Raw genomic sequence first — 26,473 nt, 5'->3', positions numbered from 1 at the left:
ATGACGAGCAGGGCTCTGTGTGCTAAAGAAACTGGAACTGTGGAGAGTCGGTGGAGGAAACGGTTGGTATCTTTTATATAGAAATGTAGGTTGTGGGCAATAGGCTGAAGATGTTGGTCTACAAGAGCAGAGATTCTCTCAGTGGGGTCATAGTAACTGGCCAGGGAGGCGTCCTGGGTGGTTGGGTTTATGGACTTACCATTAGCCCCTTCTATGTTCCCATTCCAGCACTACACAGCCCTCCATTCCACCAATGCACCCAGTCTTTTTGCTTCTCTCCTTTTCCACTATCCCTCCGCCCCCTCTCCCTCACCCTCAGTGTAACCTCCTGACTGCACCTAGCTGCACTACCCTCTCTCTACTTTGTCCCTTCGCACACCCACTAGCAGTGCTTTACTGTTCCCAACACCTACCCTGCTATCCCTCCCCTTCCCAGCCTCTTCCTTACCCGCACCAGCCAGGTTGCTTCTCCCATCATGCACTGCTGCTCACAGTCTGGCTTTATGCTGACTGCGACTCAGCATCTCTGCTATATGATGATTAGCAACTATTCTTTTCATAGTACTGTTAAACATTCTTGTGACAAATAGTTGCAATGTGAACAGTAATCTCATTATTTATGCAGCAGAAAGTAACATCTGATCTGAGTACATCATTAGAGTTGCTTAAAAAGTTGTTTTAAGTTGGATTGAATATAGATCTATCAAAGCTGACGTTTGATTCAAGGGCATTTACAGATTGCTATCACTTTTTGTGTTTTTATGTAATTGACAGACTCAGAAGGTAAGGATCACTAGTCTTCTCATATTGAAACGTAGTATAATTGTAGTTGTATTTTTAGTTGTTATCTATACACTTCAATGTATTCTGCTCAATTTTGCTGTTTTCATTTCATTCACAATGTCCCAACAACCAACCCAACTGTCTTCTTCAGGTGCTGCGAGTTTCCTTGTTACATTTACTCGCTGCCTGGACTCCAACCAGACTTTGAACTGTTTCTGTCTGGTGCTGCTATTTATACTTGTGTTTGATTCCCGAAGACCATCGTCCTTCGATTCTATTTTGTTTATCATGGCAATAATACAGCAGAGATAAAGGTAACCTGATTGGTTGTCGAAGTATTATGCATAAAATGGAAGCAACAACTCAGCTGAACACACGGAAGCAGACTATTAATCAATCATACCAAAAAAACAGTCGTACCTTAGGTGTAACCACAATAGAGGGGTATCTGTTTAGAGGCCAAACAAATGTATAGTTCCTGAAGAGGGGCAGCAGCGTTTTCAGTAGTTGCAGGTGCAGTGGTCAGGATGATTGACTGAACTGGCCTTGTAACATAAACCAAAACAGCATTGCTGTGCTGGTACTGTGAACAGCTGAAAGCAAGGGGAAACTACAGTCATACTTTTTCCTGAGGGCATACAGCTTTACTGTACGGTTAATGATGATTGTAAAATATTCCCGAGGTATAATAGTCCCCCATTCAGATCTCCAGGTGGGGACTCCTCAAGACGATGTTGTTATCTGGAGAAAGAAAACTGGCATCCTGCAGATTGGGACTGTCAGATCTCTTAATCGGGCAGGTAGGTTAGAAAATCTATAAAGGGAAATGGGTAGGTTAAAGTTAGATATAGTGGGAATAACTGAAGTTCGGTGGCAGGAGGAATAGGACTTCTGGTCAGGTGAACACAGCGTTATAAATACAAAATCAAATATGTGTAATCCAGGTGTAGGTTTAATAACGAATAAAAAATAGGAACAGAGATAAGCTACTACAAACAGCATAGTGAACGCATTATTGTAGCCAAGACAGAACAAAGCCCATGCCTACCACAGTAGTACAAGTTTATATGCCAACTAGCTACGCAGATGAGGAGATTGAGGAAATGTATGATGAGATAAAAGAAATTATTCAGATAGTTACAGGTGCTGAACATTTAATAGTCATAGGGGCTGGAATTCGATAGTACGAGAAGGAAAAGTAGTAGGTGAATATGGGCTGGGGTAAGGAACCTGATGGCAGTTACATGAGTCGAGGGGCATGAAAGGGAAGCAGTGGTTGGGAAGGGAGTGAGACGGTTGTAGCCTCTCCCCGATGTTATTCAATCTGTATATTGAGCAAGCAGTAAAGGAAACAAAAGAAAAATTCGGAGTAGGTATTAAAATCCAGGGAGAAGAAATAAAAACTTTGAGGTTCGCGATGACATTGTAATTCTGTCGGAGACAGTAAAGGACTTAGAAGAGCAGTTGAACGGAATGGATAGTATCTTGAAAGCAGGATATAAGATGAACATCAACAAAAGCAAAACGAGGATAATGGAATGTAGTCGAATTAAGTCAGGTGATGCTGAGGGAATTAGATTAGGAAATGAGACACGTAAAGTAGTAAAGGGGTTTTGCTGTTTGGGGAGCAAAATAACTGATGATGGTCGAAGTAGAGGAGATATAAAATGTAGACTGGCAATGGCAAGGAAAGCGTTTCTGAAGAAGAGAAATTTGTTAACATCGAGTATAGATTTAAGTGTCAGGAAGTCGTTTCTGAAAGTATTTGTATGGAGTGTAGCCATGTATGGAAGTGAAACATGGACGATAAATAGTTTGGACAGGAAGAGAATAGAAGCTTTCGAAATGTGGTGCTACAGAAGAATGCTGAAGATTAGATGGGTAGATCACATAACTAATGAGGAGGTATTGAAAAGAATTGGGGAGAAGAGGGGTTTGTGGCACAACTTGACAAGAAGAAGGGACCGGTTAGTAGGACATGTTCTGAGGCATCAAGGGATCACAAATTTAGCATTGGAGGGCAGCGTGGAGGGTAAAAATCGTAGAGGGAGACCAAGAGATGAATACACTAAACAGAGTCAGAAGGGCATAGGTTGCAGTAGGTACTGGGAGATGAAGAAGCTTGCACAGGATAGAGTAGCATGGAGAGCTGCATCAAACCACTCTCTGGACTGAAGACCTCAACGACAACAACAACAAGGAATGAAAGAGGAAGCCGCCTGGTAGAATTTTTCATGGAGCATAACTTAATCGTGGAAGAGGTTGTATGCATGGAAGAGGCCTGGAGACACTGGAAGGTTTCAGATAGGTTATATAATGGTAAGACAGAGATTTAGGAACCAGGTTTTAAATTGCAAGGCATTTCCCGAAGCAGATGTGGAGTATGACCACAATCTAGCAGTTATGAACTGTAGATTAAAACTGAAGTAACTGCAAAAAGGTGGAAATTTAAGGAGATGGGACCTGGATAAACTGACAGAACCAGAGGTTGTAGAGAGTTTCTGAGAGAGGTAACGATTGACAGGGACGGGGGAAAGAAATATTGTAAAAGAAGAATGGGTAGCTTTGAGAGATGAAATAGTGAAGGCACCAGAGGATCAAGTAGGTAAAAAGTCGAAGGCTAGTAGAAATCCTTGTGTATCAGAAGACATATTGAATTTAATTGATGAAAGGAGAAAATATCAAAATGCAGTAAATGAAGCAGGCAAAAAGGATGACAGACGTCTCAAAAATGAGATCGACAGGAAGTGCAAAATTACTAAGCCTGGATGGCTAGAGGACAAATGTAAGAATGTAGAGGCATCCATCACTAGGGGTAAGATAGATACTGCCTACAGGAAAATCAAAGAGACCTTTGGAGAAAAGAGAACTATGTGAATATCAAGATCTCAGATGGAAAACCAGTTCTAGCAAAGAAGGGAAGACAGAAAGGTGGAAGGAGGATATAGAGGGTCTATACAAGGCCGATATACTTGAGGGCAATATTATTGAAATGGAAGGGGACCTAGATGATGATGAGATGGGAGATACGATACTGCGTGAAGAATTTGACAGACTACTGAAAGATGTAAGTCAAAACAAGGCCCCAGGAGTAGACAACATCACATTGGAACTACTGATAGTCTTGGGAGAGCCAGCCGTGACAAAATTCTACTATCTGGTGAGCAAGATGTATGAGACAGGCAAAATACCCCCAGACTTCAAGAAGTATATGTTAATTCCAATCCCTAAGAAAGCAAGTGTTGACAGGTGTGAAAAATACTGAACTATCAATTTAATAAGTCACGGCTGCGAAACATTAACACAAATTCTTTACAGACGAATGGAGAAACTGATAGAAGCCGACCTCAGGGAAGATCAGTTTGGATTCCGTAGAAATGTTGGAACACTTGAGGCAATACTGACCCTCTGACTTATCTTAGAAGATAGATTAAAGAAAGCCAAACATACGTTTCTAGCATTTGTAGACTTAGAGAAAGCTTTTGACAGTGTTGACTGGAATACTCTCTTTCAAATTCTAAAGGTGGCAGGGGTCAAATACAGAGAGCAGAAGGCTATTTACAATTTGTACAGTAGCCAGATGACAGTCATAAGAGTTGAGAGGCACGAAAGGGAAGCAGTGGTTGAGAAGGGAGTGAGACAGGGTGTGTAGCTTATCTTCGATGTTATTCAGTCTGTATATTGATCGAGCAGTAAAGAAACAAAAGAAAAATTAGGATTAGGAATTAAAATCCATGGGGAAGAAAGAAAAACATTGAGGTTTGCTGACGACGTCATAATTCTGTCAGAGACAGCAAAGGACCTGGAAGAGCAGTTGAACGGAATGGATAGTGTCTTGAAAGGAGGAGATAAGATGAACATCAACAAAAGCAAAACGAGGATAACAGAATGTAGTCGAATTAAATCGGGTGATGCTGAGGGAATTAGATTAGGAAATGACACACTTAAAATAGCAGACGAGTTTTGCTGTTTGGGGAGAAAAATAACTGATGATGGTCAAAGTAAAGAGGAAGTAAAATGTAGGCTGGTTATGGCAAAGAAATGTGTTTCTGAAGAAGAGAAATTTGTTAACATCAAGTGTAGATTTATGTTGGGAAGTCTTTTCTGAAAGTATTTGTATGGAGTGTAGCCATGTATGGAAATGAAACATGGACAATAAATAGTTTAGACAAGAAGAGAATAAAAGCTTTCGATATGTGGTGCTACAGATGATTGCTAAAGATTAGATGGCGTAGATCACATAACTAATGAGGAGTTACTGAATGGAATTGGGGAGAAGACGAACTTGTGGCACAACTTGAGTAGAACATTCTGAGGCATTAAGGGATCATCAATTTAGTATTGTAGGGAAGCGTGGAGGGTAAAAATCGTAGAGGGAGACCAAGGCATGAATACACTAAACAGATTCAGAAGGATGTAGGTTGCAGTAGTTATTTGAAGGTAAAGAAGCTTACAGAGGATGCAGTAGCATGGAGAGCTGCATCAAACCAGTCTCTGGACTGGTTGTTGTTGTTGTTGTTGTTGTTGTTGTTGTTGTTCCTAACATGATTGTTTGCTTTGCAAGAATTCTATACGCAAAATTTTAACTGTTGGTACAAATTGAAAGTTCTTAAAAAGCCAAGTATCAAAATATGTGACATAAATAGCTGTATCTTTTGATTGCATTATGTTTTTTATACCTCCAGGAGACTGTAAACCTTATGGCATAAAGTTCAGCTTGATATGTGTACAGACAGATGGATAACATGTTGATCATATAAGGGTTCGATTTGTACTGATTGAGGTATGGAAACCTAAAAACAGAGAAACCATTAGCTACTGCCTGAATCTGTTCACCTGCACTCTGTCAGGTTTGATTGCTTGTGTTATGCACAAGAATCAGGTGTGTGGAATACTCCGTCTACCTATCAAAATCATATTATTGCAGGGCATATAATAATCAAGGTCTTGCAAATAGGAGTTTAACAACGGTTACAAATGCAGTGTGTTATATACTGATTAAATGACCAGACCAAGAAATGACTGACTGGAAGTATTGTGTGGTGACTGGACACTAAATGTATTTTGACGTGCTAAGTAACTATAACACAGGGCACCACCTCGGCAAAACCTAGTATACCCTCCCAGTTTGTGTAGTGAACGGTGAAATTTGGTCATCAGGAAGCTAACATTTAACAACAGGATGGATGTAGCAATGATGGGGTTCTGGACAGAGGAACTGTTTCGCTCTAGGGTATAGAATGCGTGGATGGGCATTGTCACATGTGGTAAATAATCACAGCTGTAAATGGTGTTCTGCAGGCACAAGTTCATCAGCGCACCTGACAACTACCTAAAGAGTGCGAATCACAGCACACTTCCCTGGGGCACGTGTGCAGTTATTTTTACTTCTCTTAGTGACGCTCTATCCAAGATAACATGATGTGTTCTCCATACCAAAGAATTCTTAGTTCAGTCAGTTTCATTTGACAGCCCAGATGATTGTGCTTTAATTAACAAGTGTTGGTCTGATATGGAGCCAAATACTTTTTGGGAGTTAAGAAGTATTGCAACCCCCTATTTACCTTGATCCTCGGCTTTCAAGATGTGATGCAATTATAAAAGCGTGAGTTGTGTTTCATGTGACCAATGTTTTTGGAATCCACGCTAGTTGGCACAGATGAGGTAAGTTTGTGATATGTCATTACATTTGAGCTCAGTATATGTTCTAAGATTTTTCAGCAGATTCACATTGATTTCTGACAATAATTTTGCAAATCACATCTTCTACCCATCTTGTATATGGATGTGACCTGTGCTTTGTTCCTGAAACTTGATCTTTGGATGTGTGCTGCAATGTTTCATACTGTTCTTGATGACAAACATGTAATGCAGTAAGAAATGAACCATACAAAATGACCAGGGGTATCTGATGGTGTGTGTAATGCAAACACGGAATGAACAATCCTGCAGAACTAATTTTCATTTTTAACACTTCGACACTGTTCTGCTTCAATCAGTCCTACATTGATGATACTGTTGTCACACTTCCTCCATCATGCTGTCCTCACTGGCCAGAATGAGAGCTGTTTACTAACATCCAGTGGTCTCCATCTCTCTCGTGCTTGAATCACAGCAAGAAAAAAACCATTTTCATTATTTCTTTTGCGTATCTTGAGCATTTATTACTACTGAAGATTTGACATATAGATAATAAATTGTTGTAAATGTGTTATCAAAAAAAGGCAGATTTTGACATGACAAAGTAAAGTGTTCCCATATGAGGGACACAAAAATCAGGAAGTGCTTGATTCATATCAAGGTTAGCCAGAAAACTTGAATCCTCAAGGTAGAGAAATGAAAGTATTGTTGTGGCATTCATATTTGGCATTCCCTTCTAACTCAACACTCTACAGTTGTGTTAATAAATGTAAATGGTCAACTGTCCTTATAAAGCAAAGAATACTTAGGGTATAACACAGATAATTTCTAAAGAAATGCTACAGATAAATCAATCAGTAAATTTTAATGTGCTGGCGAAATAGTTAGAAATTGCTCTCACTTGAGAGGGAAGACTACTTACAAAGTCCCATTTAAATAAGTTGGCACTTCGCAGCAGGAAGGTTGACTGCTCCCACCCACAAGTTTTCATCTATTTCAAGAGGAGAGAGGGGAAAACCTGAATAATATATAAATCTCAAACAGTGCAATGTCCCCAGGATGGAATAACAACAATATAGAAAGAATAGATTGCTGCTCACCGTATAGAGGAGGTGTTGAGTTACGACTCAGTGCCTCCTCTGTGTAGTGAGGAGCTGTGTAGCCTTTCCATACATAAATTTCATGATGTTTACAGTATTTTTGTGGGAAGTAGAGCTTAACTTCATATTTGTTTTGGGTCACATGCTGATAAATCTTCACTAATGTGAAACTCTTCTCTCCCACTGAACAAGTGCTCATATTTCGTAAGGTATCCATTTCATAGCACATGTTTATTGGACATTTTTTCTAGTTTTGGTCTGTACAGTCACCTCTTATAAGTTGCCTACCACACAATCTTAGCAACAGCAGTACCAGTACATGTGTTCCACTGTCAGAGGTATCGGAATGATTTTGCATGTAACTTTTGACTTTGTTTCTGGACCAGGGTCCCTTACCTCAAATTAAGACATGTACTCTTTTCCCTCATCCCTGAAACTTGTAACATAATCATGGAATCACCATGTATCATAGTGATGACTTCAGCAGTGCGCAAAGTAGTACATTGTTTTCTAGTACATAAATAAAAATTAAATAGGAGGAGACCGCAGCAGCAGTGACACTGTAGCATCAGTCTTAAGTTGTTCAGTGAATAAAGATGTGGAGTGTAAATTTACATGTATTCTCATATTGTATCTCTAGCATGATGTACATTATTCTTGTAAAGTTTGCTTTATTCACATTAAAAATGTTTATGAGGCATATGTTGCTGAATTACTTAGGTGTAGATAGTAGTGTATTATCTCCAGTACTAGCAGGGAGGTATAAGCTTATTACTCACAGCATCTGACTAAAAGAACAAACATTTTGTGTAAAATGCTATTGTGAACTACACTGGCTAGCCAAAAGCGTACATTCTCCTCTCATTGTGATTTTATTAATATATCTTAACTCTCTTTTTTTCAATTACAGGTTTCCAATTCAAGATCTTAAAGGCCACACAATGGATATTCGCACTCCTGATGGAAATATTGTAAAGATAAGTGCTCCTATTAATGGTGAACAGGACCTTTCCAAGACACTTGGAGTTGAAATGGTCCAAAACATGTACAAGGTATGAAAACTCTGTGTGAAAGTATACAGTGTAGAGTAGCTTCGTATTTGATTCTTACAGCATTTGCAACTGTTGATCAATATATTTTATGATTTTGAGCAGCTTGGCAGATTTTACTGTGTAATTGCTGGTGACTTGACGTTTATGTTGCTTGTCTCCAAGTGTAGGTATCATCATTGAGATTTGACAGATTGTCTGTGCCTTTATTAAACAGTAATGGGAGTGGCCAGACACAACTTAACAGTATGGTGGAATAATGTGGGGAGAGTACATATGGTTTATTTCAGCATGATAAGAGTGGGCATCAGTTAAACACTTAATTGAGATTTTAAGTTTTGTGTTGCCTGCTGTACTGTGAAATCATTCCACTAATATTAGGGGCTGCAGTTGTGTGCTGGTTCAACTGAACATTGTTAGTATCAATCCTGCTACAAAGAGTGCTAGCCCCACAAGGTATCCAGGAGAAGGTTTGTAAGGTAGGAGAGGTACTGACAGAAGTAAAGCTGAGAGAGCAGGTCATGAGTCATGCTTTTAGAGACAGTCAGTTATCACTTTCCTGTGGAAAATAAAAGATCCCAGGTTTGAGTCCCGATCTGCCACACAATTTTAATTTGCCAGGAAACTGCACACACTGCTGCAGACTGGAAATTTGTTTTAGAATATTGAGTCCTGATTTGTTGAGGTTATAAACACAGATGGGGTTAATTTATGACTAAGAAAAATAAAATGTCTCTGAATTTGGAAGACCTGTATGACAGGCATTGCCTTTAGTTTTCAGTCTGTGTTAATTGACTGCAAAGAGGAGCATGTGTTAGGTGAAGCTTGTATCATTTTCATTCTCAGTTATGTTAATATAACCCTTTATTTTCTTTGCAATTGTCCCAGTGTTTGTACCGTCCAGTTTTTTGTAATTGGGAATGGCTTCTAATTTCTTTGCTCTTTATGTTTTAATTTGTCCTTATGTTCATCAAAATGTTTTACACTGTACCAATGCAGATTTTTGTAGTCCATTGATGGAAGAAATATACCTCCATTTCCTCTTAATTCATTAACCGTAGCCTTGTTCGTATGCTCCTTGCTGTTGTTATTGCTGTTATGAATGTTTGCATGTTTGTGTTTATGGGTTAGTTCTTTTTCAGATCTTTATTATCAACTAAGAAGGATATTCAGTCATGCTGAACTTAATAGACTCCAGTACGTATATGTTTAAGGATTCGTTACACAAACTGCAGCCCACAGAGACTAATTCACTTTCCCTCAACACTGATCCACAAGTAGTTGCTGCAAATAATTGCAGCAATCAGGAAAACATTGTTCTCTCTCCATCTGACACTGAAAGGGCTACTGACTGTTAAAACCTTCACTGTTCACTAAATATCTCACACATATTTTCTTCTTTGACTATCTGGTGTACAAGCAGCAAAAATACTGGGCCACCGTAGACAAATTGTTAGAGAAATTAGTCCTCTCGCAATGGCAGCTTAAAAACTGAGCCAGGGCATGATGATCACCCAGGTAAAGTGGGTCACTGCATGAGAAAATGCAAGAACCAGACACTTACTGTGTGTTCACCTATGCGCTGTGTGCTAGTAGGGCTTACTTTATGGCTACTTTGAGACTCACTTGGTTGAAATGTTTGAATCACAGTGACGTCATCTGGTTACCAACAAATGTGTGGCACAGAAGCTATTAAAGATTTAAGAATGCGCATATAAAGCGCTCACCATCTACCGCTAACTGAGAATGATAGAGCAATTTTACCAACAAGTTCTTTTAAATCACTCATATTCATCTTTTGGAAGTTGAAATGACAATTTCACACATTTTAGAATGAAGATAGAAGCCACAAAATTACCTTTGATGAGCCTATGGACTCAAGCGTTCAGTGATACTTCTCTGGCATCTGTCTCTCATTGTGTAATGGTTCGAAGAATGGAGTGATAATCTGACGGCACGGAGATACATGTTTCCATTTTTTTTTAATTCGTTGTATGAATACACTATAATGAAAAAGACAGTGAAATTTTGGACACTGTTCACCACAATTATAAAATCAAGTAACAAAATAGCTGGCCTTAAAAATCCTGCAGTTTATTGATACCGTATCGTTTTCTTCACTTCTTGATTGTATATTAAAAGTCTCTTCACAGTCCTTAAGTGTGCTTTATGCTGTATACTGCCTTTAGGTGAGGTATACCCAACACCTGTAAGGATCCTCCAGAGTGTGGAAACAATTTACTTGTTTCTTTCTTTATATTTAAATTATGATAACACAACTTAAAAATTACACTCAAGAGATCTCACAGTACACTCACAGCTCCAGTGATAGTCTTTAATTCCTTTAACCTAATGACTGGCTCATAATAACTGAAGATGCTCCTTGCTTTATCTGTAACATAGTTGAAAAAAGCTCTTTTTCCACTTTGACCAAACATTAAATAAGTTAATAAAAAGGCTATAGAATCTCAGGTAAGTAGTAAACTGGCCGCAAATAAATAAAAAGTTTGTGTACCAAGCCATGAGAGAGATATCACATCACTAATGATCAGTGATGTCCCCAAGATTAATTATTATAACTTCCACCAGGGTTGGGAGAGAAGATGCATTGAAAATTTTTACCTCCTCCTGTTGCATGAAATAATACACTACATCTACATCTACATCAATACTCCGCAAGCCACCGACGGTGTGTGGCGGAGGGTACCTTGAGTACCTCTATCGGTTCTCCCTTCTATTCCAGTCTCGTATTGTTCGTGGAAAGAAGAATTGTCGGTATGCTTCTGTGTGGGCTCTAATCTCTCTGATTTTATCCTCATGGTCTCTTCGCGAGATATAAGTAGGAGGGAGCAATATACTGCTTGACTCTTCGGTGAAGGTATGTTCTCGAAACTTCAACAACAGCCCGTACCGAGCTACTGAGCGTCTCCCCTGCAGAGTCTTCCACTGTAGTTTATCTATCATCTCCGTAACGCTTTCGTGACTACTAAATGATCTTGTAACAAAGTGCGCTGCTCTCCGTTGGATCTTCTCTATCTCTTCTATCAACCCTATCTGGTACGGGTCCCACACTGCTGAGTAGTATCCAAGCAGTGGGCGAACAAGCGTACTGTAACCTACTTCCTTTGTTTTTGGATTGCATTTCCTTAGGATTCTTCCAATGAATCTCAGTCTGGCATCTGCTTTGCCAATGATCAACTTTATATGATCATTCCATTTTAAATAACTCCTAATGCGTACTCCCAGATAATTTATGGAATTAACTGCTTCCAGTTGCTGACCTGCTATTTTGTGGCTAAATGATAAGGGATCTATCTTTCTATGTATTCACAGCAAATTACGCTTGTCTACATTGAGATTCAGTTGCCATTCCCTGCACCATGCGTCAATTCACTGCAGATCCTCCTGCATTTCAGTACAATTTTCCATTGTTACAACCTTTCGATACACCACAGCATCATCTGCCAAAAGCCTCAGTGAACTTCCGATGTCATCCACAAGGTCATTTATGTATATTGTGAATAGCAACGGTCCTATGACACTCCCCTGCGGCACACCTGAAATCACTCTTACTTCGGAAGACTTCTCTCCATTGAGAATGACATGCTGCATTCTGTTATCTAGGAACTCTTCAATCCAATCACACAATTGGTCTGATAGTCCATATGCTGTTACTTTGTTCATTAAACGACTGTGGGGAACTGTATCGAACGCCTTGCGGAAGTCAAGAAACACGGCATCTACCTGTGAACCCGTGTCTATGGCCCTCTTGAGTCTCGTGGATGAATAGCGCGAGCTGGGTTTCACACGACCGTCTTTTTCGAAACCCATGCTGATTCCTACAGAGTCTCCAGAAAAGTCATTATACTCGAACATAATACGTGTTCCAAAATTCTACAACTGATCGACATTAGAGATATGGGTCTATAGTTTTGCACATCTGTTCGACGTCCCTTTTTGAAAACGGGGATGACCTGTGCCCTTTTCCAATCCTTTGGAACGCTATGCTCTTCTAGAGACCTACGGTACACTGCTGCAAGAAGGGGTACAGTATCCGCAAATTTACTTAGATAACAAATTCAGTTGTGAAGGGTGTACCACAGAATTGCTGAAGCACCTAAATAAATCTGTATTTGCAGTGAGAATTACGTCAGATGTAGGAAATATATTAATATGAAAAAGCTTGTGTACTTTGCTTACTTTCATTCTAGTATGTCATACCAGATCATATTCTGGGGTAACTCATCAAACTGAGCGAAAGCTTTTAGCACACAGAAGTATGTAATAAGAACCATTTGTGGCATAAATTCAAGAACATCATGTAGAAACCTGTTCAAGGAACTTTGTATTCTAACCAATTCTTCTTTATATATTTTTCCCTTAATGAAATTTGTTGCAGGTAATATATCTCTATTTACAACCAATAGCTCAATACGTAGTATTAGTGCCACCAGTAGCTATCTTTACCAGGTCACCACCTACATCATATTCCCCGTCCCTATCAAGACTGTTCCCTGCTCCACCCACTATCATTACCTGATCCTCCTTTGTAAAATTCCTACATAACTGCCCTATGCTGTCAGTCCTCTGAGCCAATCCTGCACTAGGCTTCACAATGCTGGTAACCTGGTACTCATTCCCCAACACTTCCTGCAATTGCTGGCCCACACCTCTGCAATGTGAACTACCTAGCAGCAGAACCTGCTTCTTTCTGTTAGACTTTGCAACTGACCTTGGCCTCCTTACTGCTGAGGACTGCTGCATGTTCCTTATATCTACAGCTGCAAGAGGCTCCTCTCCACTCAACTCTGACAATTGGTCAAATCTATTGCATATACGCAAAGTATAACTGTCTGAATACCTCATCCTCCTAGCTGCCTTCTTGCCAACTGTCAGTTCCGATTCCCCATCACCCTTCACTCTCCTCAACCTATCTAGTAGTTCCTCCTTTGCACTTTGTAACTGCAGCTGAAGGGCACAGATCTTACGTTCCTGCTCCTCTATCAACTTATTTCTGCTACAGATTCTGCATTCCCAGGAGAGGATCCCGCTAGAATGCCCACTGGCTTCCCCACTGCACTTCCCCCAATGAAAATACTTTGAAGAAATCCCACACCATAACCCACTACTCACAAACCTACGACAGGGCCCACATCATAAAATTTTACAGTTACTGAAAAAACTATACATCTACGTTACATAAGTTCAGTTACACCAGTAGAACTATTTATTGAATTAACTATAGTGGTCTCAAAATTCTCTGTCTGCTAAGAAAGCAACTACTTGTATTAATACTACTACACCACAGCTAATATCCATACTAACAAAACGTCACCAAATTATTAGTTAAAACCAAAAATTCAAGCGGGTACTACTGAGGCGTGAGGCTTGGACGAATGACGCAAGCACACTCACGAATAACAGACCTCTCGAGTCAATAACACAGCAGGAAAGATCATGATTAATGAAAATCCACTAATAAGTTAGTTTTATGTGACAATAGCAACTAATATATAAATAAAAGATCACAATTCAGTCCAGTTCTTGAACTTTTGCTCGTCCCACAACCTATTGACATCTGTTGGTACTATCTCCACAACAGTCTTGCTGCTGTAATTTATTCTCACAACTGCAGTTACACTCAGTTTAATATGATTTACTTCATGTGTTAGAAATTTCGTTTTGAATTAATTTTCCTTCTTGTTTCATCTGAATGTCAGTATCATGTTCTAAAGCTGATTAAAAGATGTTAACATTTTTATCTAGTATTCTAGTATGTGAATGCTAACTGAATTTCTCATTTGCAACCCACTTAGTAAATCATTACAGTCTTTCATAATCAAATAAAATGTTATTCTCAGTTCGCAATTGAGGAATATTTTTTGAAGGAAAAAATTTCCGATTTTGAATGTTGTCTTTTGTTAATAACCTACGTTAATGTTTGTACATAGTATCCCTACATGTACGAGAAATTTTATTGCAAACCTGTGCAAACACAACAAGAGGTTGTAAGATGATAGAATTTAGTGCTGTTTCCTCCCATGTATCACAAAATTGTAAAATTTTAAGCAGAGCAATAGATTTTTGTAATGATGAACCATGGACCTTGCCGTTGGTGGGGAGGCTTGCGTGCCTCAGCGATACAGATGGCCGTACCGTAGGTGCAACCACAACGGAGGGGTATCTGTTGAGAGGCCAGACAAACATGTGGTTCCTGAAGAGGGGCAGCAGCCTTTTCAGTAGTTGCAGGGGCAACAGTCTGGATGATTGACTGATCTGGCCTTGTAACATTAACCAAAACGGCCTTGCTGTGCTGGTACTGCGAATGGCTGAAAGCAAGGGGAAACTACAGCCGTAATTTTGCCCGAGGACATGCAGCTTTACTGTATGATTAAATGATGATGGCGTCCTCTTGGGTAAAATATTCCGGAGGTAAAATAGTCCCCCATTCGGATCTCCGGGCGGGGACTACTCAAGAGGACGTCGTTATCAGGAGAAAGAAAACTGGCATTCTACGGATCGGAGCGTGGAATGTCAGATCCCTTAATCGGGCAGGTAGGTTAGAAAATTTAAAAAGGGAAATGGATAGGTTAAAGTTAGATATAGTGGGAATTAGTGAAGTTCGGTGGCAGGAGGAACAAGACTTTTGGTCAGGTGATTACAGGGTTATAAATACAAAATCAAATAGGGGTAATGCAGGAGGAGGTTTAATAATGAATAAAAAAAATAGGAGTGCGGGTTAGCTACTACAAACAGCATAGTGAACGCATTATTGTGGCCAAGATAGACACAAAGCCCATGCCTACTACAGTAGTACAAGTTTATATGCCAACTAGCTCTGCAGATGATGAAGAAATTGATGAAATGTATGATGAGATAAAAGAAATTATTCAGGTAGTGAAGGGAGACGAAAATTTAATAGTCATGGGTGACTGGAATTCGTCAGTAGGAGAAGGGAGAGAACGAAACATAGTAGGTGAATATGGATTGGGGGGAAGAAATGAAAGAGGAAGCCGCCTTGTAGGATTTTGCACAGAGCATAACTTAATCATAGCTAACACTTGGTTCAAGAATCATAAAAGAAGGTTGTATACCTGGAACAATCCTGGAGATACTAATAGGTATCAGATAGATTAATAATGGTAAGACAGACATTTAGGAACCAGGTTTTAAATTGTAAGACATTTCCAGGGGCAGATGTGGATTCTGACCACAATCTATTGGTTATGAACTGCAGATTGAAACTAAAGAAACTGCAAAAAGGTGGGAATTTAAGGAGATGGGACCTGGATAAACTGAAAGAACCAGAGGTTGTAGAGAGTTTCAGGGAGAGCATAAGGGAACAATTGACAGGAATGGGGGAAGGAAATACAGTAGAAGAAGAATGGGTAGCTCTGAGGGATGAAGTAGTGAAGGCAGCAGAGGATCAAGTAGGTAAAAAGACGAGGGCTAATAGAAATCCTTGGGTAACAGAAGAAATATTGAATTTAATTGATGAAAGGAGAAAATATAAAAATGCAGTAAATGAAGCAGGCAAAAGGGAATACAAACGTCTCAAAAATGAGATCGACAGAAAGTGCAAAATGTCTAAGCAGGGATGGCTAGAGGACAAATGTAAGGATGTAGAGGCTTGTCTCACTAGGGGTAAGATAGATACTGCCTTCAGGAAAATTAAAGAGACCTTTGGAGAGAAGAGAACCACTTGTATGAATATCAAGAGCTCAGATGGCAACCCAGTTCTAAGCAAAGAAGGGAAGGCAGAAAGGTGGAAGGAGTATATAGAGGGTTTATACAAGGGCGATGTACTTGAGGACAGTATTATGGAAATGGAAGAGGATGTAGATGAAGATGAAATGGGAGATAATATACTGCGTGAAGAGTTTGACAGAGCACTGAAAGACCTGAGTTGAAACAAGGCCCCGGGAGTAGACAACATTCCATTAGAACTACTGATGGCCTTGGGAGAGCCAGTCATGACAAAACTCTACCATATGGTGAGCAAGATGTATGAGACAGGCGAAATACCCACAGACTTCAAGAAGAATATAATAATTCCAATACCAAAGAAAGCAGGTGTTGACAGATGTGAAAATTACCGAACTATCAGTTTAATAAGTCACAGCTGCAAAATACTAACGCGAATTCTTTACAGACGAATGGAAAAACTGGTAGAAGCGGACCTCGGGGAAGATCAGTTTGGATTCCGTAGAAATGTTGGAACATGTGAGGCAATACTAACCTTACGACTTATCTTAGAAGAAAGATTAAGAAAAGGCAAACCTTCGTTTCTAGAATTTGTAGACTTAGAGACAGCTTTTGACAACGTTAACTGGAATACTCTCTTTCAAATTCTGAAGGTGGCAGGGGTAAAATACAGGGAGCGAAAGGCTATTTACAATTTGTACAGAAACCAGATGGCAGTTATAAGAGTCGAGGGGCATGAAAGGGAAGCAGTGGTTGGGAAAGGAGTGAGACAGGGTTGTAGCCTCTCCCCGATGTTATTCAATCTGTATATTGAGCAAGCAGTAAAGGAAACAAAAGAAAAATTTGGAGTAGGTATTAAAATTCATGGAGAAGAAGTAAAAACTTTGAGGTTCGCCGATGACATTGTAATTCGGTCAGAGACAGCAAAGGACTTGGAAGAGCAGTTGAACGGAATGGACAGTGTCTTGAAAGGGGAGGATATAAGATGAACATCAACAAAAGCAAAACGAGGATAATGGAATGTAGTCAAATTAAATCGGGTGATGCTGAGGGGATTAGATTAGGAAATGAGACACTTAAAGTAGTAAAGGAGTTTTGCTATTTATGGAGTAAAATAACTGATGATGGTCGAAGTAGAGAGGATATAAAATGTAGACTGGCAATGGGAAGGAAATCGTTTCTGAAGAAGAGAAATTTGTTAACATCGAGTATAGATTTAAGTGTCAGGAAGTCGTTTCTGAAAGTATTTGTATGGAGTGTAGCCATGTATGGAAGTGAAACATGGATGATAACCAGTTTGGACAAGAAGAGAATAGAAGCTTTCGAAATGTGGTGCTACAGAAGAATGCTGAAGAGAAGGTGGGTAGATCACGTAACTAATGAGGAGGTATTGAATAGGATTGGGGAGAAGAGAAGTTTGTGGCACAACTTGACTAGAAGAAGGGATCGGTTGGTAGGACATGTTTTGAGGCATCAAGGGATCACAAATTTAGCATTGGAGGGCAGCGTGGAGGGTAAAAATCGTAGAGGGAGACCAAGAGATCTATACACTAAGCAGATTCAGAAGGATGTAGGTTGCAGTAGGTACTGGGAGATGAAGAAGCTTGCACAGGATAGAGTAGCATGGAGAGCTGCATCAAACCAGTCTCAGGACTGAAGACCACAACAACAACAATGGGTAATTCACAGTTTCTCGCATATCCCTTGCACTAACACTGCACAAGTCAAATGTGATGTGATTTTTCGAGCAGTGTCGATGTTGTATCAAGCGCTTTGGCATATTGGGAAATCTTGAGCCTCTTTGAACATGAATATTGTTTGCCCAGCTTACCCTTAAGAGTTCTTCAAAATAAATGTGCATATGGCCTCAATTGCCAAAGCTTCATTTGCAATTTTAAGATTACCCTTATATAATCAATTAAACGACGTAAAAATGTTAGCCTCAGCAGCATTAGTTTGATCTGTGTTTATACCTTGACCCAATATTTTTCAAATGATGAACTTGGGGGAAAACATCATCTTATAATTGGGTAAATATGGTAACTTCTATCCATAATTATTACAAAATGATCATTGCTGACACTACATGCATAAAAGCGAAAATGTTGTCATGAATAAACTGTTCAATTTGCAGTACATTCATGACAGAAAGAGGCAAAAATATCAATAAGAGGTTTATCTTGTTGAACGTGGCGCATATTTGCAAACTAATGTCTTGCAGCCAATGCAGTTTTTTCTTAAGTTACTACATAATGATTTGGTTATTAACTTCTCTAGGCCATCAAAATATTTATATGAGAATCGTCAAGAAACAATTGCTGGAATAGACTGCTATGTTATATGGCAATTTGCTAAATAAGGTAGTGCTCACTGTTTGATCTCAACCTCTGAAGCTTTCAACATGTCGCAAAACAATCATAAAGCCTGTAGACTACTGCATAGGTTTAATAACGCTTTGAGCTCATTTACTTGTCAGCAAAAGCAGCTCAGCAGCTCTCTTTGGGTAAGCAGCAAGTGCAAAACTAGATTGACCAATAGACATGAAAACTAATGGATCTCCCAGGTGACATCAGCAAGGACAAACATGAAAAAGGCACTGGAAAATCATAAAATGAATTAGAGATGTACATCATGCAATCCTCAAAACAATGTCATCATAAACAAAAAAGCAAGTAGAAGAAAAAACATGATTTCTTCCCAGTTTAATAAACCACCTAATGATCTTAACTCCTGTTTTCAGTTATTTGCTCTATAAGGCTGATTTCACTCAGTTACACTATCTTCTTCTGTCTCTGTACACTATTCTTTGAAGGACAAAATTGCTGATCACTTGAACTTCCAACCATCAAATTAAACCTTTGGTCCTTATGCATTAAATCAAAAAACTTGCCATCAGATTTTGGATATTTGTGATGAAACTCAATGCCTACACACAGAAATGGAACTTATTTTGTAGTCTTTCTATATGCAAAATGAGTTTGACCAATCCCTGTGGATCCCAAATGTCAGTTTTGATAAATTAATATATTGCCAAAATAAATCAGCATCCATTTGGCTCCTAAGCCCTTCCTTGTATTCCCGACAAGGGACAACAACGGACTTGTCGATTTCACGAGTTCCCAGCGGCTCCTTAAATTTTTGAGATCCATGAATATTCACTAATGATCTCTGTAGCTACAGTTCTTTTTTTTGCACCCAAGGGCCATACCCTAAAAGTACAGGGTGACCAAAAAGTTGATTAACATTCGAAAACGTACTAATTCACAGGATAATGTAGATAGAGAGGTAAAATTTGACACACATGCCTGAAGTGAAATGGTGTTGTATTGAATCCAAAAATGAGTGCAAAAACTGGCCGACAGGTGACGCTGAACAGCAATAAGCCAGTGATGCCGCATAAGAATTGTGTACAAATGAGCTTTAGTAAGGGAGTCAGATGCTCCAGCAATCACAGCATGTTGAATTTACCAGGAAAGGCACTGTTAATGATGCATTACTATCAGGATAGAGAACCTGTCACTGCAGCTTTCCAATCCAATTGCCATTTTCGAACATGGATAGGTCCTGTGACAAATGTCACTGTGAAGAAAATGATTATGAAGTTCGAAGCCACAGGATGTTTAAATGATCGGCCCCATAGTGGGCGATCAGACACAAGTGCTGCTGCTGCTTCTTGGACAGTTCAGAAAGAAATGGAGACTTTAGCTAGTTCGTCTCCGCATGGTTAAGTCAGCACTTGTGAAGTCATATGTCATACCAGCATTCTTGCACTACTGCTCGGAGAACACTAAAGTGTACCCCCCAGTGCTATCCATAAAAAATCAAACATTGTCGTGAACTATTAGCCACTGATTTTGTGATGTGGTGAACGTTTGTTGTGTGGGCACTTAAAAAAATGGGGGGGGGGGGGGGGGATGATGATTGGTTATTGGTTATCTAACGTGTTGTCGGCTACAAAGCCCGTTTCACACTCCAAGGGTCTGTCGACATTCACAAATACAGAATTTGGGATACAAAAAATTCTAGAACTGTCATGGAAACCCCATTGCATGACAAAAAAGTCAGTGTGGTGTGGATTTACCCCTATCAGCCATGATTTTACCCTCTTTCTTTGAGCAATTTCAGAGTACTGCTTTTCAAACTGTCAGTATGGTGGGTGCAAGGTATACTGATATGTTACAGAATAACATCATCTCTGGTCTGGCTGATAAACACCTGCGGAATGTATAATTTTAATGCAGGATGGCGCTCCACGCCGTATTGCTACACATATGAAAGATCTCGTTTGCAAATCATATGGTGAGGATTGCATACTGAGCCACCGCTTCCATCATGCTTAGCCTTCCAGGTCCCCATACCTAAATCCATGGGATTATTGGTGATTTTGCAAGTCTACTGTGATCGTCCAGCTTCATAAGGAATGCTAAAAGTTAACATCTGATGGCAATTTCTCACAATACTTACTGATATTTTGTAGTGCCGTTCACCACTTTTTTCCTTGACTGCAGGCATTTTTGATGAATGACAGCTGACATGTTGAGCATTTGTTATAAAACATGTATATGCTAAAATCTCTTGTTATGCTAATTATTGCTTTTGTATCATATGAAGTGGCCTTTTATTGGTCATTTTGTGACTTTTTTTTAGTTCAGTTAAAAAATCCCGTGTCATTTCAAACATTTCTGTCAATTTTTTACATCTCTATCTACATTATTCCTCGCGAAGTACTGAATTTTCAAATGTTAATAGGCTTTTAGTTCACCCAATACTACTCTACATGCTGTGTGCTGATAAAATCTCAAGTAACTCTCTCATTGTAAACATGAGAGAAGTTATCGTGACATTAATGGAAACCAATACATCAAGCGCAGGAGAGCTGACAAAAATGGATTCCTGTTATTAAATGCTATATATAGATCGAGGTGTCCAGCTAGCCTACCAATCTCAGCCTGTAGCTCATTAAAGTGAGAGAAAGAAGTGGGAAGGAAAACTAAAGGTGAATTAATATTAGAAAAGCTCTTTCACAGATTTTCAGGAGGATGCAGGTGTGTGTGTGGGAGATGGGTGGGGGGTGGGGGGGGGGAGCCTTGAAAATTCCCTCATAATTTATTACCGTTTAAATATGCAGGCAGAGAGCAAATGAAAGATAAATATAATATCTGAAAAACATATTTAAAAGAAAGTTATTTCAATTAAAAAGGTAACTTACAGGAAAACTAACTCATATTTTATTAGCTCTGGTTTGATACTTTTCTGTCACCAGCCGTTCTTCCACCAGCTCTCACTGACAGAAAATTGAACACAAGAATGAATTTTGAAAATAAAATGTTGTCAGTACTCTGATGTCTTGTCCAGAATCCCGCATGTGTCTCAGCACGGAATCTTTGAGGAATTAGACATATTTCCAGAAGAGACAACTTCCTCCCAGGTTTCAAGATTACAGTCTCAAACAGGGTCAGGTGTAGCTGGTTGACTTCACTGATGCTTATCTGACAGCTGTCATGCCACCTCATTTCAGATAGTCACCAGTGAATTCAAATCAGTAGCCTGTGGCGGTCAGTCCATGACATTGATGTTGATGTTGGACAGCTGCTGCTGTACAAATGCAGAATTATCGACAGGAGGATGGTATTTCTTCTCGCAGTGTGAATTCTCCCACACTGTGACACTAGCTCGTGGTCTTGATATCATTGCTGACTTTGTCAGGGCCCCCGGGTTGGATTCGTGTGTGTGTGTGTGTGTGTGTGTGTGTGTGTGTGTGTTTTGTCCTAATCATCGGTGGACAAATCGCTGAAATGGCGTCAAATAAAACAACTTGCACAACATGGTTGAACACCCCAGACATGGTCTCTTGGCCAATAATGCCATACACACATTTCATTTTTTCCTTCAGTGTACTGAAGGCCGCATCACATTCTTCACAATATGGGCCATCAAGAGTTCACTCAATTCCGTGAGGTACTCATTCTCCTCTCACAGAAACCCAACTAAAGCAGGAAATTGACAGCCACCCACTTCTCCTAGTAGTTAATACATATTCGCATCATGTCTTGTCATCCCTCATGGCCTTTAAATCACTCTTGAACCATTGTTGCTCCTGGCGAACACCTCATCAGTGAAAATTACGTTTCCTACGCTTCATTCAGATGGGACTCCACAGATGCCAGCTGTGTGCTTCCCTAAACCTTTGGTGAACTGTGTCAGTGTAGTCAAGGAAGCTGGTGTCTTGCTGCAACTGCTTCATGTTTGGGAAGGGAGACTGAGAATACACCAGGACAGAAAACGTGTGCGTAAGACTGACAGTCTCTTCCTGCCTGAGGCAGGAGCTCTGTTGGTGGTCTCTCTTTCGAAATAATTCTTCTGACATTTCTTTGCAGTAGTAGGTGGCACACCATACCTCCTGGTGGCATCTCTATCTGAAAACCTGCCTTCTTCAGTCAGAGCGACAACTCTGTCTTCAAGTGAATGCTCTCAGTGAGCAATTGCAAATGACTACTTGCGAAGTGATATCTGCTTGCCCTTGTTGTACTGATGTTTGGGGAGGATGTAAATTTGCTTTGTATCTACCCTTGAGCCTACTTGGCTCTGCTTGTGGAAGCTCAAGTGAACCAAGACACTAAGATGCTTTTCTGGAGATCGTGAATTTTAATCCCGCCCAAAAAACTGACAATTTTGTCTTGAGTTTGTGTTCATCCATGTGTGGCTGTGTGTGTCCATTAACAAACATGTGTGAACTACTACTAAAAAATTTTGCTTGAATATTTGACAAACAATTGATAGTTCCACTGAAGTGTATTGCTGGCTCGTGTCCGAGGTTAGTTTCTTTAAGACATGTATGTGTAAATAAAGAGAAAATGTCTGTCAGGTTGACCACCTCTCGCAAGTGGAATAAAGGTGGTAAGACGGATATCACTGGTTCAAATTTATTCCAAGGCACAGTGGTTTTTGTGCAGTGTCTGTGTTGTCTTTTTGTGTACTCTGTGAGTAATAACAGTGTCGATGAAACAGATTGAATGGTTGTTGGGCCTGATTGTTGAAGGCCAATTTCTGGAGTTCAAATCATTTAAACACTTATGTGTATAATGTCAAATTCCTAAACAAAAGGAAAAAGAATAATGTGTACTATATCTATAACTCACATATATTAATGTGTGTCAGACTGTTGTGGGTTTGTCTTGAAGACTATGCATTTTATGGGTCCAGAGCTCGAGTCTGGAAACATGTGATGGATATTGTATAGGTGGATAATTAATCCACAGTAGTCACTCTTGAGGTGAGCTTACTTAGCCTTTGACAATAAATGTTATCCCCACTTTAATGTTATTGTGTGGATCGAGGATCCCTAAAAACTCATTAGTATACCATATATGTGACACGCAAATAAGTCACTTTATCTGCTTACTGCGGGTGTTTGCTGAATCATGTGCAGCTGCAGTTAGACTCACAATGGAAGAGGCCTTATGGTCAAAGAAAACTGAATTAAACATTATTGACATAAGTAGCTTGACAAGAGAGAGAAATAAATATCAGATCAGTATGCTACATCATCGTAAACCCCTTTGAACTCCTCAATTACTGTCATCCATCCACAATCGGCACCATGAGCACAATAGATTAAACTGGAGGCAAATGTTTCAAGTTTAATCTAGGTCATGAATAACAGCACCCAGTGGTGTGTTCATTTGTTTGTCTATGTTAAGGGGTGGTTAATCTGTTGTTATTTGTTCGTAAATAATCACTGAGGGCATCGCAACAATATACAGTATCCCAGAATTCGCATCCAAAATGTCAACCCCGTATGATGAAAACTTGAATAATATTACAAAGCCCATAAAGAAACTGGAGACTTTTTTGCCTTAGAAGGGTTTGTGGAACTGAGTTTCATAACATCAGCATTGCAATGGATCCTGTTCAGGCATTTTACTCATGAAAATGAAAAGTCAGATAATAGTTTGGCACTTGTGACAAGAAATGTGTAGGTATATAATGTTGCATTGTGATGCAACATTTTGCTTAACTGGACCAGCAACAAGGAGATGCAGCAAATCACAATTTTTACATTTTTCTGTGGTCAGCACAACAAAATGTCAATCCGAAGGGCCTGGGTTCGATTCCCAGCTGGTTCGGAGATTTTCTCCGCTCAGGGACTGGGTGTTGTGTTGTCCTAATCATCATTATTTCATCCCCTTTGATGAGCAAGTCGCTAAAGTGACGTCAAATTGAAAGACTTGCAACCGGCGAACGGTCTACCCGACGTGAGGCCCTAGTCACACAACATTTACATTTTTTACCTTGTTCCTCAACATACGAACATCCATGTCCAAGCTTCTCTGTAAAGCTTTGAATTGTGGGCGTAGTTCATTTCTAGAGACCCGTAAAAAGCTTCATATGTGACAATTAAAATTTGTGACAAGTAGGTGATCCAGTAACTTCGTTACTAATTTGATAAAACTGCCCATTCATGACAGCTTTAATGCATATTTATAGGCACACAAGTACTCATAACGTCCTTTAATCATTCACTGTTGGTCAAAGTATTCTGTCATTAATTTTTGGGAAAATGTGATCAACTGCTTCTAAACACTTAGAGACTAATAACTCTTTAAGTGTAGCCATACAAATTTACAACATTTCTTACATTGAACTGGTAATGATTTCATTTTGGGCTCTATCTTTTGAGAATAGCTCTTCAAAAATTGCTTTTGTGGTTGGAGACACCACATTTTTTGCAACTTTAGGTACTTGAAGAAAAATATTTGAATTAAGGTGAAACCAGTGTGCAGTAGGGCCAGTTATTTCATTAATCTCACACTCTATTTCATAATTTGGGTAAACATTGTGTGAAATTCCACCATCTTTTTCATTATAGAAAATAAAAAAAAATATTTCATTCTTCTAACCATTATGCCATGGGAGACAAGTCGTCAAAACAGTCTGCTTGAACACTCGAGTTTATGTGCTTGTCGAAGGTAACTTTGTGGCTTCTATCTTCATTCTAAAACATGCAGAGGTATCATTTCAGCTTGTGAAAGATGAATATGAACAATTTTAGAAAAAAATCTTGTTTATAAAATTGCTCTTTCATTCTCAGTTAAACCTAAATCGTAGGTAGTGGACTCTTATAAGCACATGCCTAAGACTTTTGTAGCCTGTGCCTCATGTTTGCTGGTATCCAGATGCTGTCAATGTGATTCGAACATTCAGGGTCCACAATGTGTGTAGTATAGTAAGCAATCCTTAGCACATAGGGCGTAGGTGAATACAGGGTGACTGTTTGGTATCTCACTTTACCAGTCATTGACCCACTTCCACTGTTTGGTGGCACAACCTGGTGTGATTTTTATGCTTATATTCCGAAATGGTCCAATTTTCCTGCCTTTTGTCTACAGTGGCCCAGTTTTTTTTTATTTTTTTTATTTATTTATTTTTTATTTATTTATTTATTTATTTATTTTTATTCTCCTGCTGTAAAATGTACATTAGTGCTTTGGAGTTCTATCACCAAGTCACTGGAGTGTAAGTAATTAGAGCCTCAATCTGACACGACAGCTATGATTCCTTAACAGTAGCTAAGTGACATAAATCACAACAGTATTGCTTAAGACACTAGACTTCTATTCAGAAGATTTGTCGTTCAACTCTATTTTTAGCTTTTCAAACAATGGAAAATCCAGGATGGAAGAATGACAGTATTATGAAAAGAGTACATTGCTACTCACCGTATAGTGGGGATGTTGAGTTGCAGGCAAGCTTTTTGTTGTGCCTTTTTGCGACTCAAGATCTCCACTATAATGCGAGTAGCTGTCTGCCCTTTTCATAACATTTTTAGCTTTTCCTTGTTTCTTTAAATTTCTCAAGGTAGATGCTTAATCTTCTATGTCCTGGGCTATGTTCGCCTTTCTTCTTTCCTTGAAGTGTCAGCTGCAAAAACACTGTATTTTGTTGTTGCATATTATATGGCCAAAGTATTAGAGTTTTCTTCTCTTGATGATATTGAGAATTTCTAAACCTTTGTCGATATGCTGCAGTACTGCCATGCTTGTGACTTTATCTGTTCGTGGTATCCTTAATATCCTTCGGTACGTACACATTTCAGATGCTTCCAATTTCTTACCTGATACTGCGGTAAGTGCCCATGACTTAACTCCATAGAGTAGGATACTGAAAACATATTAAAGAAGAAGTTGAGTGGTAAAT

General features: G+C 39.4%; 1 protein-coding gene across 1 annotated transcript in view; it reads left to right on the top strand.

Moving 5' to 3' along the window:
* The window catches only part of LOC126236005 (zinc finger and SCAN domain-containing protein 2-like), a 205,314-nt gene that overhangs the window by 102,923 nt on the left and 75,918 nt on the right, over positions 1 to 26,473 (top strand). The window contains exon 10 of the mRNA XM_049945014.1: positions 8,434 to 8,575. Within this exon, the coding sequence (XP_049800971.1) occupies positions 8,434 to 8,575 (142 nt within the window). The remainder of the gene's footprint in view (positions 1 to 8,433; positions 8,576 to 26,473) is intronic.

The sequence above is a fragment of the Schistocerca nitens genome, chromosome 2, assembly GCF_023898315.1.
Source record: "Schistocerca nitens isolate TAMUIC-IGC-003100 chromosome 2, iqSchNite1.1, whole genome shotgun sequence".
NCBI classification, from domain to species: domain Eukaryota; kingdom Metazoa; phylum Arthropoda; class Insecta; order Orthoptera; family Acrididae; genus Schistocerca; species Schistocerca nitens.
This window is presented reverse-complemented; position numbering and strand designations above follow the sequence as displayed.